At 46.7% G+C, this 12,266-nt stretch overlaps 1 protein-coding gene across 1 annotated transcript; it reads right to left on the minus strand.

Annotated features, from left to right (window-relative positions):
* Positions 1 to 2,236: 2,236 nt before the first annotated feature.
* LOC144710910 (auxin response factor 10-like) lies at positions 2,237 to 3,640 on the minus strand. The gene is made up of 2 exons (XM_078584753.1): positions 2,669 to 3,640; positions 2,237 to 2,569 (listed from the first exon to the last, which is right to left on the minus strand). Exons 1-2 carry the CDS (start codon positions 3,638 to 3,640, stop codon positions 2,237 to 2,239), a joined length of 1,305 nt encoding a protein of 434 aa, XP_078440879.1.
* Positions 3,641 to 12,266: the final 8,626 nt, after the last annotated feature.

Consider the following 12,266-nt stretch of genomic DNA (forward strand, 5'->3'; position numbering starts at 1 on the left):
GGAGCACGGTGAAATGGATTCTTCGATATTTGAAGGGGACAATTGATATGGGAATTCTATACGACAAAGGGAGTTCACTTTCAATATGTGGGTATGTTGATGCTGATTTTGCAGGTAACATTGATAATCGAAGATCCACGACTGGTTATGTGTTTACGGTGGCCAGTGGACCAATGAGCTGGAAGTCGACACTTCAGTCGACTATTGTATTGTCTACAATGGAGACGGAGTACATGGCGACAACGAAAGCAACTAAGGAGGCCTTGTGGTTGAAGGGTTTGTTCAAAGAACTCGACATTGCTTGAGGTGGAGTTCCTCTGTTCCGCGGTATCACAAGATCCAACAGTTGCTGAATTGTGAGGAAATTATTCTTCAGAAGGGGCACACGAAGGAGAATGCCGCGGATATGTTGACGAAGGTCATCACACCGAGGATGCTCAAACATTGTTTGGACTTGGTGCATGTTGCAGGCACCTTGATGGAGGTGGAGTACCTGCGGACTGGGAAAGTGACAAGAACACCTACCGCGACTGGGGTGTCTGCCAAGGTGGAGTTTGTTGGGGTTTGTCAGCCCCCCCACCGCGAGAAGGCGGGAGAGGGGGGGCCTGACTTGTCAAGGCCCCATTAAGGGAGGGGGCATGGGAATCGAGGTGCGCCCCTCCCCTCTTGTCCTTTTGTGAGAAATGGCCCATTGTGGGGCCCATTTCTCTGTTATTTAAAGGGGTTTTCATCCCCCTTGAACCCTAATCTGAATTTGCTGCCGTCAAGTGTTTTTTGTTTATTCTTCTTGTCTCTTCCTCTCTTCTCCTCTCTCCATCTCCCTTGTTTGGCTTCATCACTCCTTGGTGGCTACTCCCTTGGCTTTGGAGTTGAAGGAGTTGCTCTATTGCACCACAGGAGGAGCCATTACCCTGCACCAAGAGCCTTGGACGTTGACGTCACGCCGGTGACGTAAAGACGTTATTGTTATCTGTCTCTATATACCGACATACTTATCTAGTCCGAGTTGATTCTGCATTTCTACGGTAGCGTCTTGTGTCGTTGTTTTCTTCAACGAGTTTCAATACACACACACACACACACTCTCTCTCTCATGATCTCTATAGTGCACGCTCTCTCTCAATTGCACTCTCTCGCTCTGTTGCCTGCTCCCCCTCTTTGAGTCACCTGCTCCTTGTCTCCATCAGATGACCCTTCTTGCAATCAATCTCTCTATCTTTTGCTCTCTACTGCACTCCCCCTCTATTGAGCTCTCTCCTACGCACACTTTCTCGCTCTGTTGTGCTTTCTCCATCTCCCTCTCTTCTCCCCATCTCTCACCTGCTAGAGTCTCACTGGTCACACACATCTCCATTCTCCAAACCAACCACAGAAAATTCAGAGACCAGTCGACAGTCAGCTCAAAGACTAGTCAACGGCCATTCAAATTGCCAGCATCAGCCGCTTACAAACATGTCGTCATTAGTCACCTTGTCCCTTGTCTGCAGAGCTATCCTGCATGATTTATACCCAGACTTCGCAACCTCACCAACACCCGGGACTTCACTCGCCCTATTACTGCCGCATTGGACTGATTTTTATTTCACTTCTACCTCCTCTTTAATTATATTTTTCATTGTATTAGGGAAATAAGCTGACGGCTGAGACACATTCTCTCCCCTAAAAACAAGTATTTCCGTCATTCTGATTGAAGTTTAGATTCCTTTGAAGAGTCTCCTATCTTATAACATATAATAAATGGCTTTATTAAATGAACATGCACAACTTATTTAAACAGGCCCATGGGTTAAGGAGAGTATATAAAAAAAATAAAACGTATCCTATTCCTTCCATTCCTAGAAATCCATGATTTCCAGGTTCTACGGATGCTCAGTCGGCTCGGTTGATAATTGCATGCGCGACTGATTTGATTAAGTGCTGTCCACCAATGAAATAGAACAAAAAAACAGAACATGCTCTCTTGTAAATAGAACAAGATCATGTTCCGCATTGGCCCACTTGACGGATACAATATCAGGGTATTATTATGAACAACACCGGACATAAAGGGTTTTCGGCAAAAGCCCGAGGGACAAAATAATGTACGAGACTTTATATTCTCCAAAAATGTATTCACTTGTACAGAGTGACAAGGTGTCCTCAGCTCATCGGCCTTTTCGAACGGATCGATAATCCTCTATTTTCATATGGCAGGCATCTACTAATCCGAGGATGACGAGCAGATCAGAAGATAAATTCATGGCACTGGACGTGACCTTATTTCACGCCCAGCTTCAGTGCCACCGTCGTCGGTGTTCGCGCTGAAGACGGTCTGCCCAAGGAGCTTGAAACATACAAGGCTTCTCTTCTTCCTTGGAATCGGGATAATAAGTTGCGCCGACGCCGGTTCAGGCTTCGGTCCCGCCATAACTCGCAGCCGAAGCTCTTCCCCGGCTTCTCCCGAGCTCCGCTTCCGTCTCGTTCCTCCTCCCTGCCTATTCCCTTGCTCTTGTGGGACGAGAACCACCTCCACGTTCCACGGGTTCACGTATTTTTTGTAGTTTTCCGCCTTCCGGCCCTCCCACACAACCTGATCGTCAAATAAAAAACGATGGATAATTCATGATTCAGATTTACGAAGAACAGGAGAGCTTCGGTTAAGAGGGAGAAGAAAAGATAGAGGAAGGACCTCGAGGGAGTTCCACGGCGAATCGGCGAAGGGAGAGGAATGCCGAACCACGCGAGACAGCGTGCCCGTCGCCCAGTCCTTGGCGACTTTGTCTGACTCGACGGGCATCCTCACCTTCGTGCCCGCCGTCCACGCCGGAGCCCTCCGCGCCTCGTCCACCAACCATTTCCGGACGACGAAGTTGGACGAGCACAGCCCCGGGTAGTAAACCACCGTAAAACTTCGTCCCCGCTCCGCCCGCGCGACGGCCTCCGCCACCTCGCCGCCAACATGGAAAGACTCGGAAGACGGACGAAGTCGCCTCAGCCCGACGAAGAGATGGCCGACGCTGTCCCTGACGAAGACGGCACAGTCGCCGGCCACGAGCTTCTTCTCCAAGACGAAGGGGCTCCACCCCGTGGTCAGGAGATGGCGCAGCGGGTTGCCCCGGTAGATGTGTTTGAACGACCAGGCCCTGCCGTGCAAATCCCGCACCATCAGAGTCTGCGACGGATGGGTTCTACTCTTGTCTAGCTGGGGGAAGACAGAGTCCCCGCACTCCACCGGAACGGAGAATCCCCCGCCGTTGCTGGCGTCGCTGGCGCTCAACTCCTTCGCGACGGAGACGGCGCAGCCGTCGTCGGCCGGCGGGACGGAGCTTTCCCGCGGAAAAGACTCCGACTCGGTGACGCAGGGATCGAGTTCCATCTCGCAGTAAATCTCGTCCGTCGGATGCCGGACGAGGTGGAGGACGCTCTTGACCTTGCAGAGGTAGAAGGCGGCCACGGAGGGAAGAGAGAGCCAGTCTGGCGGAGAGAGGGCTTGCTCGGCGTGGCCCTGCGGAAAATAGTAAACAAGAGATCCGACCGTCGGCGTGTTCCCGGAGATCCCGGCGCAAGCCTCCCACACCGACAGATCCAGACATCTCGTCCCTCTCGCCGTCCCCGCCGGGGTTACACTGCGATCAACTCTCCCAGACTCCGCCCGACCCATTTCCATTAGCGTGGAGGTCGAATTCTTGAACGACAGCGATCGTGGTGGATTGTCGTCGTTGCAGGGATTCTTCTCCGCAGAAGATGTAAGATTTGTAGACTCCCTCCGACTGTTTCATCCGACTGCGTGCCGAGGATTACTCGCCAGTTCGTTGCGGCAAAGAGTTCGGGAGTCATAAACTGCGACAGAATCGGGGCGAGTCCGGTTTGGATGGATCGTTGACATGGACGGTCAGGATGTCGCCAGATAGGTTGCATGGGGAGGAAAGCAGGTGACATTTGACGCCTTTTTTCTATCACTGTCCCGGAATAATCTCGAATGTCAGCGGGAACAATTAAATTTCAGTGCCAATTTCACGACTTTCTCTATCAGTGTCACGGCATAATCTCAAATGTCAGCGGGATGAATAAAATATTAGTGACAGTTAATCGACTTTTTTTATGTCTTGAGGAGTTCTTTCGAGTTCGTTTGTGATTTGGCTACAACTGCGGACAACGATAACAGGGCCGCCAATGTCGGAATTTGAGGATTTTATAATATGTATATTAATGCTAAGAAATCAAGCTCAGATTCTCGATCGTAAATGTGTTTCGACGTACTAATTTCCAGCTCAATTTTCAGATACCCATTAGATGATGCTGAAGAAACCCCGATAACGGCAGCTATTATTTCCAAGAATTAGCATATTTATAGGGGTCAAATACTCTGGTGTCTTGGGTTTCTCGGTCAAAAAGAAAAGACTATTGACCGCAAAAACTGTTCTTTTGCTAGCAGGCAGACACTCCCATTGGCGTCTCGGACTCAGTCGACCGGATGAAGGGCGACAAGATATCGGCCAAAATTTTTTAACTCTGTGATATATTTACACAGGACAATCTTTTTAATAATTTTACTGTTTACTTCGTAAGATGGAGGAGGAAGGTCATCATTTCGTAAAACGGAGGAATTTACAGCTCGTTGACACAAGGCTCTGAAAATCAAATTCATCAACGTGCAGCAACAGGTAAGCAAGAAGAATATAATACTTTTATATTATTTTCCGGAAACAAACAAACCGTCTTCTTTCTTGTGATTATCTTCTTGCGTTGGAGCTTGTAGTCTATATTAACAAACCCTTTTGTGGTATCCCAAGGGCAGCGAGAAGCAACTTCTAGCGGCAAAAAGCGGGCGAACTCGTGGCGTTTATTTTTCCTCGTTCTCTCTCCAACCACATTAATGAGCAGCAGGGATTTCCGGTTCATAACAATAAACTAAATGGTAAAATTTAAATCTACTGAAAATTTAAATGGTAAAGAATTAGACATCCGAAGTATGTCTCTGGTTTCTGAAATCCACTTCGTCATCAATTTGGATATCAGCATCCACTATCGGTATCCGGTCTCCGACAACACATCGACATCCGTAACTGATATCGATGTCGACAGCGTATCACATACTAAGGATAACAGATATCCCGTAAACTGATCACGGATATCGGGTTCATGTCCCAGGCCAGAAGCTATTATCCCAACGGCTTAATGATCGAACAGCTTATAATGCGCTGATTTCTCTGCCCCGGGGGTAAGCGTGTTAAGAAACGTGAGATGCCAATATGAGATCTAGAAGAGAGGAGTAGAGAAGAATAGAGAACGGCATCTCACGATCATCAATCAAATGGCATTCAGGCTGGATCAATACAGAAACGCACAGAAGGTAGATAGAGATTAGAGGATGGACAGGGAGACGGGCGGAGCCGCCGCCCTGGGAGACATAATAGAAAGAAAAGCCTCTAATGATCTACTGTATTACATAGTTATTTATAGGCCTCAATGTGAGCGTTGTGTGCTTGACCGTTGTCTACCCTCTGTTGAGAAATAGCAGGAGTCGACGGTTGTACTGCTATTTTGAAATAGCAGCAGTCGACCGTTATCAGCAGAGTCGACCGTTTTCCGTCTCTTTAAACTGGTGCATTGTTATCTTCTTAACAAAGCGGACTGTTTCTTTTTTGTCTCGGAAGGCTCGGAGATTCGTCGATTAAAGAAAGGCGTTGTCGTCCTCCCCTCTGGCAGAACCGAATTCTAGAATAAGCGTGGAGTTCGCCTCAGAATCCTTGCGAATTCAGGTGATCCTGAGCTCACCCAGACGTTCTCCTTGAATTCGATCGACTCTGGCGGTTTTTTCGAGAAAGAAGGATTTAATACTTCCGTCGTTTGACGTGCAACGAATTGCGACGAGATTGAGATTACTGGCGTTGTGAAAATGCTTTGAGCATCCGGATCCTTTTTCTTGAATGCTTGGGCTTGTTTATATTTGACTCGTTCTCTTACAAGAAATTATAGACGTGGAAATTGTTGGGCAATCAAGAATGGGCGCAGAGTCCCAGTCTGAAGCCGAATGGCTTCAGATGATCTTGAACTCACTTATAAATCCAAGTCGAGAAGGTTTTCTTGGAAACGGAACAATAACTTCGGCGCAATGACACGTTCTGATTTGCAACGTGTAGGAATAAACTGGTGCTGTATCTTGAATTCGATGGGTTGATTCTTATTCCTTTCTGCCAAGGTATAACTAATCATCCTAGACGAGCCCACAAACCTCAAGTGTTAGATCCGCATGAGGCTTGCATCGATTCTAAAGGATGATGAAGATCGTACATGAATTTAAATCAATGTAAAACATACCTCGATCCATCGCGTCTTCTCTAGTTGAATCGAACAAGCTTGAGGGGAGGCCTTTTGGATCAATACCAGATGACTTCGTGAAGTCTCTCTGAGTAATGGAATGCTCAGGAGAAAAGTCAATTACCTAATGACCCAAGGACCTGGCCCCTATTTATAGGAAGAGTAAATACTTATTGTTAATTAATCCCAGCCTATCTTAATTAATCCCATCATTATAATTAAGACAGGCTTAGCCTCTACACAATTAATTACCACACTTATTGTTATAAATGTCTTAATCCCGTCATTAAGTGAACCATATATAAATTGGAATTGATAACTGATAGCTTAACAATATGCAATTATATACATACATATATATAATTGTCCATAGATTAAGAAATTAATCTAACATCAAGAGCAGGCGTAAAGTTTGACTCTGAATCCAAATGGCTCTCTCGTTCAGCGGCCACCATACATCACCGCCGGCATCCTCGACCCTGACAAAGATGATCTGCCCAAAGAGCTTGAAGCATGCGAGGCGTTCCCTCCTCTGGGAAATCGGATCTGTCGGTGTGGGAGGCCTGCCCCGGGAGTTGGGGGAAGACGCTGACCGTCGGATCTCTGGTTTACTACTTCCCACAGGGGCACGCCGAGCAAGCGCTCTCTCCGCCCGACTGGTCTTCTCTCCCTTCTGTCGGCGCCTGCGACCTCTGCAAAGTCAAGAACGTCCACCACTTCGTTCAAGCAAATCTACCGCGGCAACCCACGGCAAGGTGTGGGCGTTTAAGCATACTAAAAACGCGAGTCCATTGGGCGTGGAACAGGTTTTCGTCCAAGCAGATTCTGCAAAGAAGTAAAAAAAGGGAGGACAAAAGGAAGTCGGGTGACGCGGGGGAGACAGCCTGCATGGCTTCGACGAGCGGTTTATCTCGTGCCATACAGCGATCGAGGATTGAAACTGTGTTGAAGTCCCTACTTTATTGAATTCCAACATCTTCTGAAAATCGATCTTGGTTCCAGTATTCAATCCAAATGTAATGTCCATTCTATGTCAACTAGTTCATGAATATAAACCTTTTACTTTAAAGAATAGTTTACGTTTATTTTCAGTGCAGTACGATGTTCTTAAGAAATAAACTAATTATTTATTTTACAATATGTAGGCATCTGTCTTGATGAACCTTTTAATGGTGTTATGATTTATAATCAAGTCTCTAAATGGTTATTAGATATTCGCGCTGTTTCATTATTCAACGATATGAATTTCAGATTTGGATAAAGATATATATGTAAACATCAAATATTATTTAGACTAAAGCATTCCAGTTAGATACTCTCAACGCAAAGAATCTTCAATTTAATTTTCCCCGCTATTCGGTGATTGTAGAGATAGAAAGGGAGAAGAGAAAGAGAGAGAAGGAGAGCGAGAAAGAGAGAGAGAGGGGGAGAGAGAGAGAAAGAGCCAGAGAGGAAGAGAGGAAGCGAGAGAGGGAGAGAAAGAGCCAGAAATGAAGAGAGGAAGATAGAAAGAGAGAGCGATAGAGCAAGAGAGTGAGAGGGAGGGAGAAAGAGGGACAGAGGGATAGAGCGAGAGAAAGAGAGGGAGAGAAAAAGAGGGATAGACGAAGGGAGAGAGAGAGAGAGAGAGAGCGAGAGAGAACGATAGAAAGAGGGAGAAACGAAGGAAGAGAGGAAGCGCCAGAGGGAGAGACAGAGAGCGGGAGCAAGAGAGAGACAGACGTACAGAGAGACAGAGCACGAGAAAGAGAGAGACACATGGGGAGAGATAGGGAGAGAGATAGAGAGAGAGAGAGACAGAAAGAGAAAGAGAGAGACCGAAAGAGAGAGAGAGAGAGAGAGAGAGAGAGAGAGAGAGAGAGAGAGAGAGAGAGAGAGAGAGAGAGAGAGAGAGAGATATAGAGAGAGAGACGGACTATCCGCAATGTTGATGTTGGTGTTGAGGGCATCGACGGTTAGAATCTCTCTCATCGATGGCGACGATGAGAGAGAGATAAGATGGGCCGTCCTGTGATTATACGCCTACAAACTCCTATTGAACAGTAGCCCACTTTAAGAGCCTAACTGTTTCATGATCTAACGGCTGATAATAAAATGATTTCGCTGCCGAGGCGGTTAGGCTCCGTTCATTTTTTTCTATGATACGTTGGAGATTCTTGAAATAAAGTAATACATTCCTGTCATCACCTCTGCCAGGAGTAAATTCCAGAGAGCTTGAGTGCCATCGCAAATCCCGCCCGCCTGCGGATTCAAGAATGGTGATGGAGGTTCAATCAGAATCCATATGACTTCAGGTGATCTCGAACGTCCCCAGAAATTCTTCTTGAATTGGATCGAGTCCGGTAGTTTTTTTAAGCGAGAAGGTCTAGTTATTTCCATGGTGTGGCGCGCACAGAATTGCGACGAGATTTAGTTTACTGGTGTTGAAGATTCTTTGAGTATCCGGATGGTTTTTCTCGAATGGTTGGTCCTGTTTTTATTTCAGTCGTGCTTTTCCAAGATATTCCAAACGTGAAAATTTTCGGGAGTTATGCCTGGACCCTCAAGAATGGCCGTAGAACTCGATTTGGAATCCATATTACTTCATGTGCTCTCGAACTCACGCATAAAACATCGTTGAAGGCGGTTTTCTTGGGAAAAACAATAATTTCGTCCCTGGGGTGACACGTACTGTTTTGCGAAGTGTGTAAATAAACTGGTGTTGTATCTGCTTAAAGCATCCCGATGGTTTATCTTGAATTCGATGGGTTGTTTCTTTTTTCCTTGCCCACTAGGCATATTGAATCATCCTAGACGAGGCCACAAACCTCAATAACAGGCGTAGAGTTTGACTCTCAATCCATATGGCTCTCTCGTTCATCCGCCATTTTACATCACCACCGGCATCATCGACCGTGCCAAAGATGATCTGCCCAAAGAGCTTGAAACATGCGAGGCGTTTCCTCCTCTGCCAAATTGGATAAACCAGTCGCCATGGGAGGATCGAGGCTGAACTGGAATTGCTGCGGCTTGTTAGTTCGATTTCCCAGAGGAGGAAACGCCTGGTATGCTTCAAGCTCTTTGGGCAGATCATCTTTGGCACGGCCGAGGATAAAGGTGGCTGCTGAATAGAACAAGGTCCCGTGCCACGAAGTTCTGATTGGTTCATGGTTATCCCCAGGTGCGTCGCATTTACTAGATTTTACCTCTGTATATATATATATTAATATGTACATACGACGTTGTGTTCGTTTTGATGCCTTAATGTTCTGGGAATATCGTAAATCTGTATACATAATTACTTGTTAGAATAATTTAAACTCTGTTATTCTATTCTCCCCGCATCCTACTGCCAAAATCATCATCTCCGATATTGAATACTGACTGTATCCACTAAGTGTGCTTACGTGGAACTTGATTTTATTTTATTTATTAGAGCCGATATTCTTCTTTTTTTGTTTTATTTATTAACATAATTACAGATAACGACAAGCCGTCGCCTTTGCCAAGTGCCTGACACGTGCCTGTCAGGCGGAGCCGCCGTACGCCTCCACTGATGAGAAACAAAGTCGCCGTCCTTGCACATCACCCAACACCTGTTCAGGGGACGTGGCGCTTACCTGCCGCCGTCGGCCGTACGCCTCATCTGACGCGAGGACCTCAAAGCTTCCAGAGACACAAAGTGTGCGCCGCTCTCTGCCTCGGATGCCGTTCCTCTCTGCTGCTCCCATACCGAAGCAAACATCTGTCTTGCTGTCCCGAGGCAACCCTTTCCTGGTGAGAGACGGCGTCACGAAGGCCGATGTGCGTCATCATGCCAAGCGGCATGATGACGCCTAGTCGGTTTAGTATTATCATTAATACCCTAAATCGACCCTTGGTGGCTATAAATACTGGACACTCCAGCGTTTTCTATCATGGGATTTCTCTTTCTCTTATCCCGTTCTTCCGCTTCATCCTTCTCTCTCTCTACAAACCTTCCTTCATTCTCCTTCATACTGCGCCACATTCTAACATGATATCAGATCTTGGTGAGGCCGTTAGTGCCTCTACCGATGGCATTCCAATGCCTCCCGAAGCAAATCCTGCTCATACTCTGCAGCCGTCTCGCCCCGCCACTGTGTTGACAATACCAATGGTGTCGATCAAGCTTACAAAGGCGAACTAACTGATTTGGAAAATACAAATCGTGCCTAATGTAAAGGCACATGGCTTGGGGAAGCATCTCACTCAACCCCCGCCTCCCAAGGAAGAAGACAATGACCATGAAAACACTCCATGGAAGCGCAACGATCAGCAGTTACACTCTACAATTATCTCCTCCATGTCTGCCGAGCTCCTCCCTCTTGTCTCGAGCTGTGTTACAGCCAGAGACACATGGAGAAAGCTCAAGACAGAACTTTTGTCGGCTAATGAATCGCGCATCATGGAGTTAACCTCCCGTTTTCACTGTATCAAAAAAGGGTCTCTTCCCCTCGATGACTACATTTCGCATTTTTGCCAAGTTTTGGCCAAACTGGTCGATGCCGGAGAACCAGTCGCCGAAAGAACAGTCAAATCCATTTTTCTTCGTGGGCGAGGTCCCAAGTTTTGCTCCTTTCACACTGGTGTGACCACTTGCAATGCGAATCTTTCCTTTGATGATTTAGTAGCCAATTTCCGCTCCGAAGTTTCCTTAGATAATTTTGATGATGATGATGACGCCTTGGATGCACCTGTTGCTCCAATGGCACATCAAGCCTCGACCAACCCGTCCAACCTGCCATCCTACCACAGCCAACCGCCGTCTTTTAATCAAGATTGTGGTAACCATCATGGCACTAGTGCAGGAACCAGTCGAGTTCATAGAGGACGCCATAGGGGCTTCACTCGCTGCCAACTATGCCTTAAACAAGGCCACCGGGCTCCTGAGTGCAGTCTTTCTCCTATGGACGTATGCACTCTCCTTCCCCTTCGGCAGTCGTGATGCGTCCACCTACTCACACTTTTGGGGGACCTCCTCAAGCGTATGTGACGTCTTTTTCTGGCTCCGACCCATCACTGCCTCGCCTAGTGGTGCTTCCAAGGCCGCATCCATACCAACAAGCTTGGTATCCAGACAACGATGCTACTCACCACGTCACCTCCGACGTTCAAAGCCTGTATGGGGTCATTCCCTACGGTGAATTGGAGCAGCTGTATGTTGGCGATGGATCAGGTTTGCCCATACACTCCCTTGGCTCTTCTCAAATTTCTTCATCACAGCTTTATCGACCTCTGCTCTTAAAAAATGTACTTCAAGTCCCTCAAATCTCAAAAAAAAATTATCTCTTTTCATAAACTAACAGTTGACAATCATGTATTCGTTGAGTTTCATCATGATGCATGTTATATCAAGGATCGTATGACGGGGGAACTGCTCCTCACCGGCACGGTTTGTGATGGGATTTACTGCATCAATCCTTCATGGCCTACAGCATTTTTAGGAGAATGATCAACACCGGATATTTGGCACCTCTGGCTTGGGCATCTTTCCTTTAACATTTTGAAGAAAACAATTTCTCATTTTGGGCTTCCTACATCACACACATTATCTACTTTTGTTTGTTCTGCTTGTTGCCTTGCCAAATCTCGACGACTTCCTTTTACTCCTACTACTCGTACTGCTGCACAACCTCTTCAAGTCATTCATTCTGACTTATGGGGTCCTACACCCATCCTATCTCATTCAGGTTATTCCTACTATGTTTCGTTTATTGACGAATTTAGCAGGTTCACTTGGCTCTACCCCTTGAAGGCCAAAAGTGACATCTACTTAACATTCATTCAGTTCCAGCGCTTAGTGGCGAAGCAGTTTTCTCGCCATATTCAGACCTTTAATTTGTATTGGGGCGGTGAGTTTCAGTAGATGCATAAACATCTTCTAGAATGTGGGATTAAACACTTTGTTTCTTGCCCACACACTCCGGAGCAAAACGGCATTGCTGAGCGCGAACATCGGCATGTGA

This window comes from Wolffia australiana, chromosome 13 (genome assembly GCF_029677425.1).
Source record: "Wolffia australiana isolate 7733 chromosome 13, ASM2967742v1".
Classification (NCBI taxonomy): Eukaryota; Viridiplantae; Streptophyta; class Magnoliopsida; order Alismatales; family Araceae; genus Wolffia; species Wolffia australiana.

Excerpts from the sequence above, each read along its gene's own strand:
- LOC144710910 (XM_078584753.1), bottom strand. The coding sequence starts at position 3,640 with ATGGGTCGGGCGGAGTCTGGGAGAGTTGATCGCAGTGTAACCCCGGCG. Across the intron at positions 2,570-2,668 it reads CGCCGTGGAACTCCCTCGAG|GTTGTGTGGGAGGGCCGGAA; the intron begins GTCCTTCCTCTA and ends TTTGACGATCAG.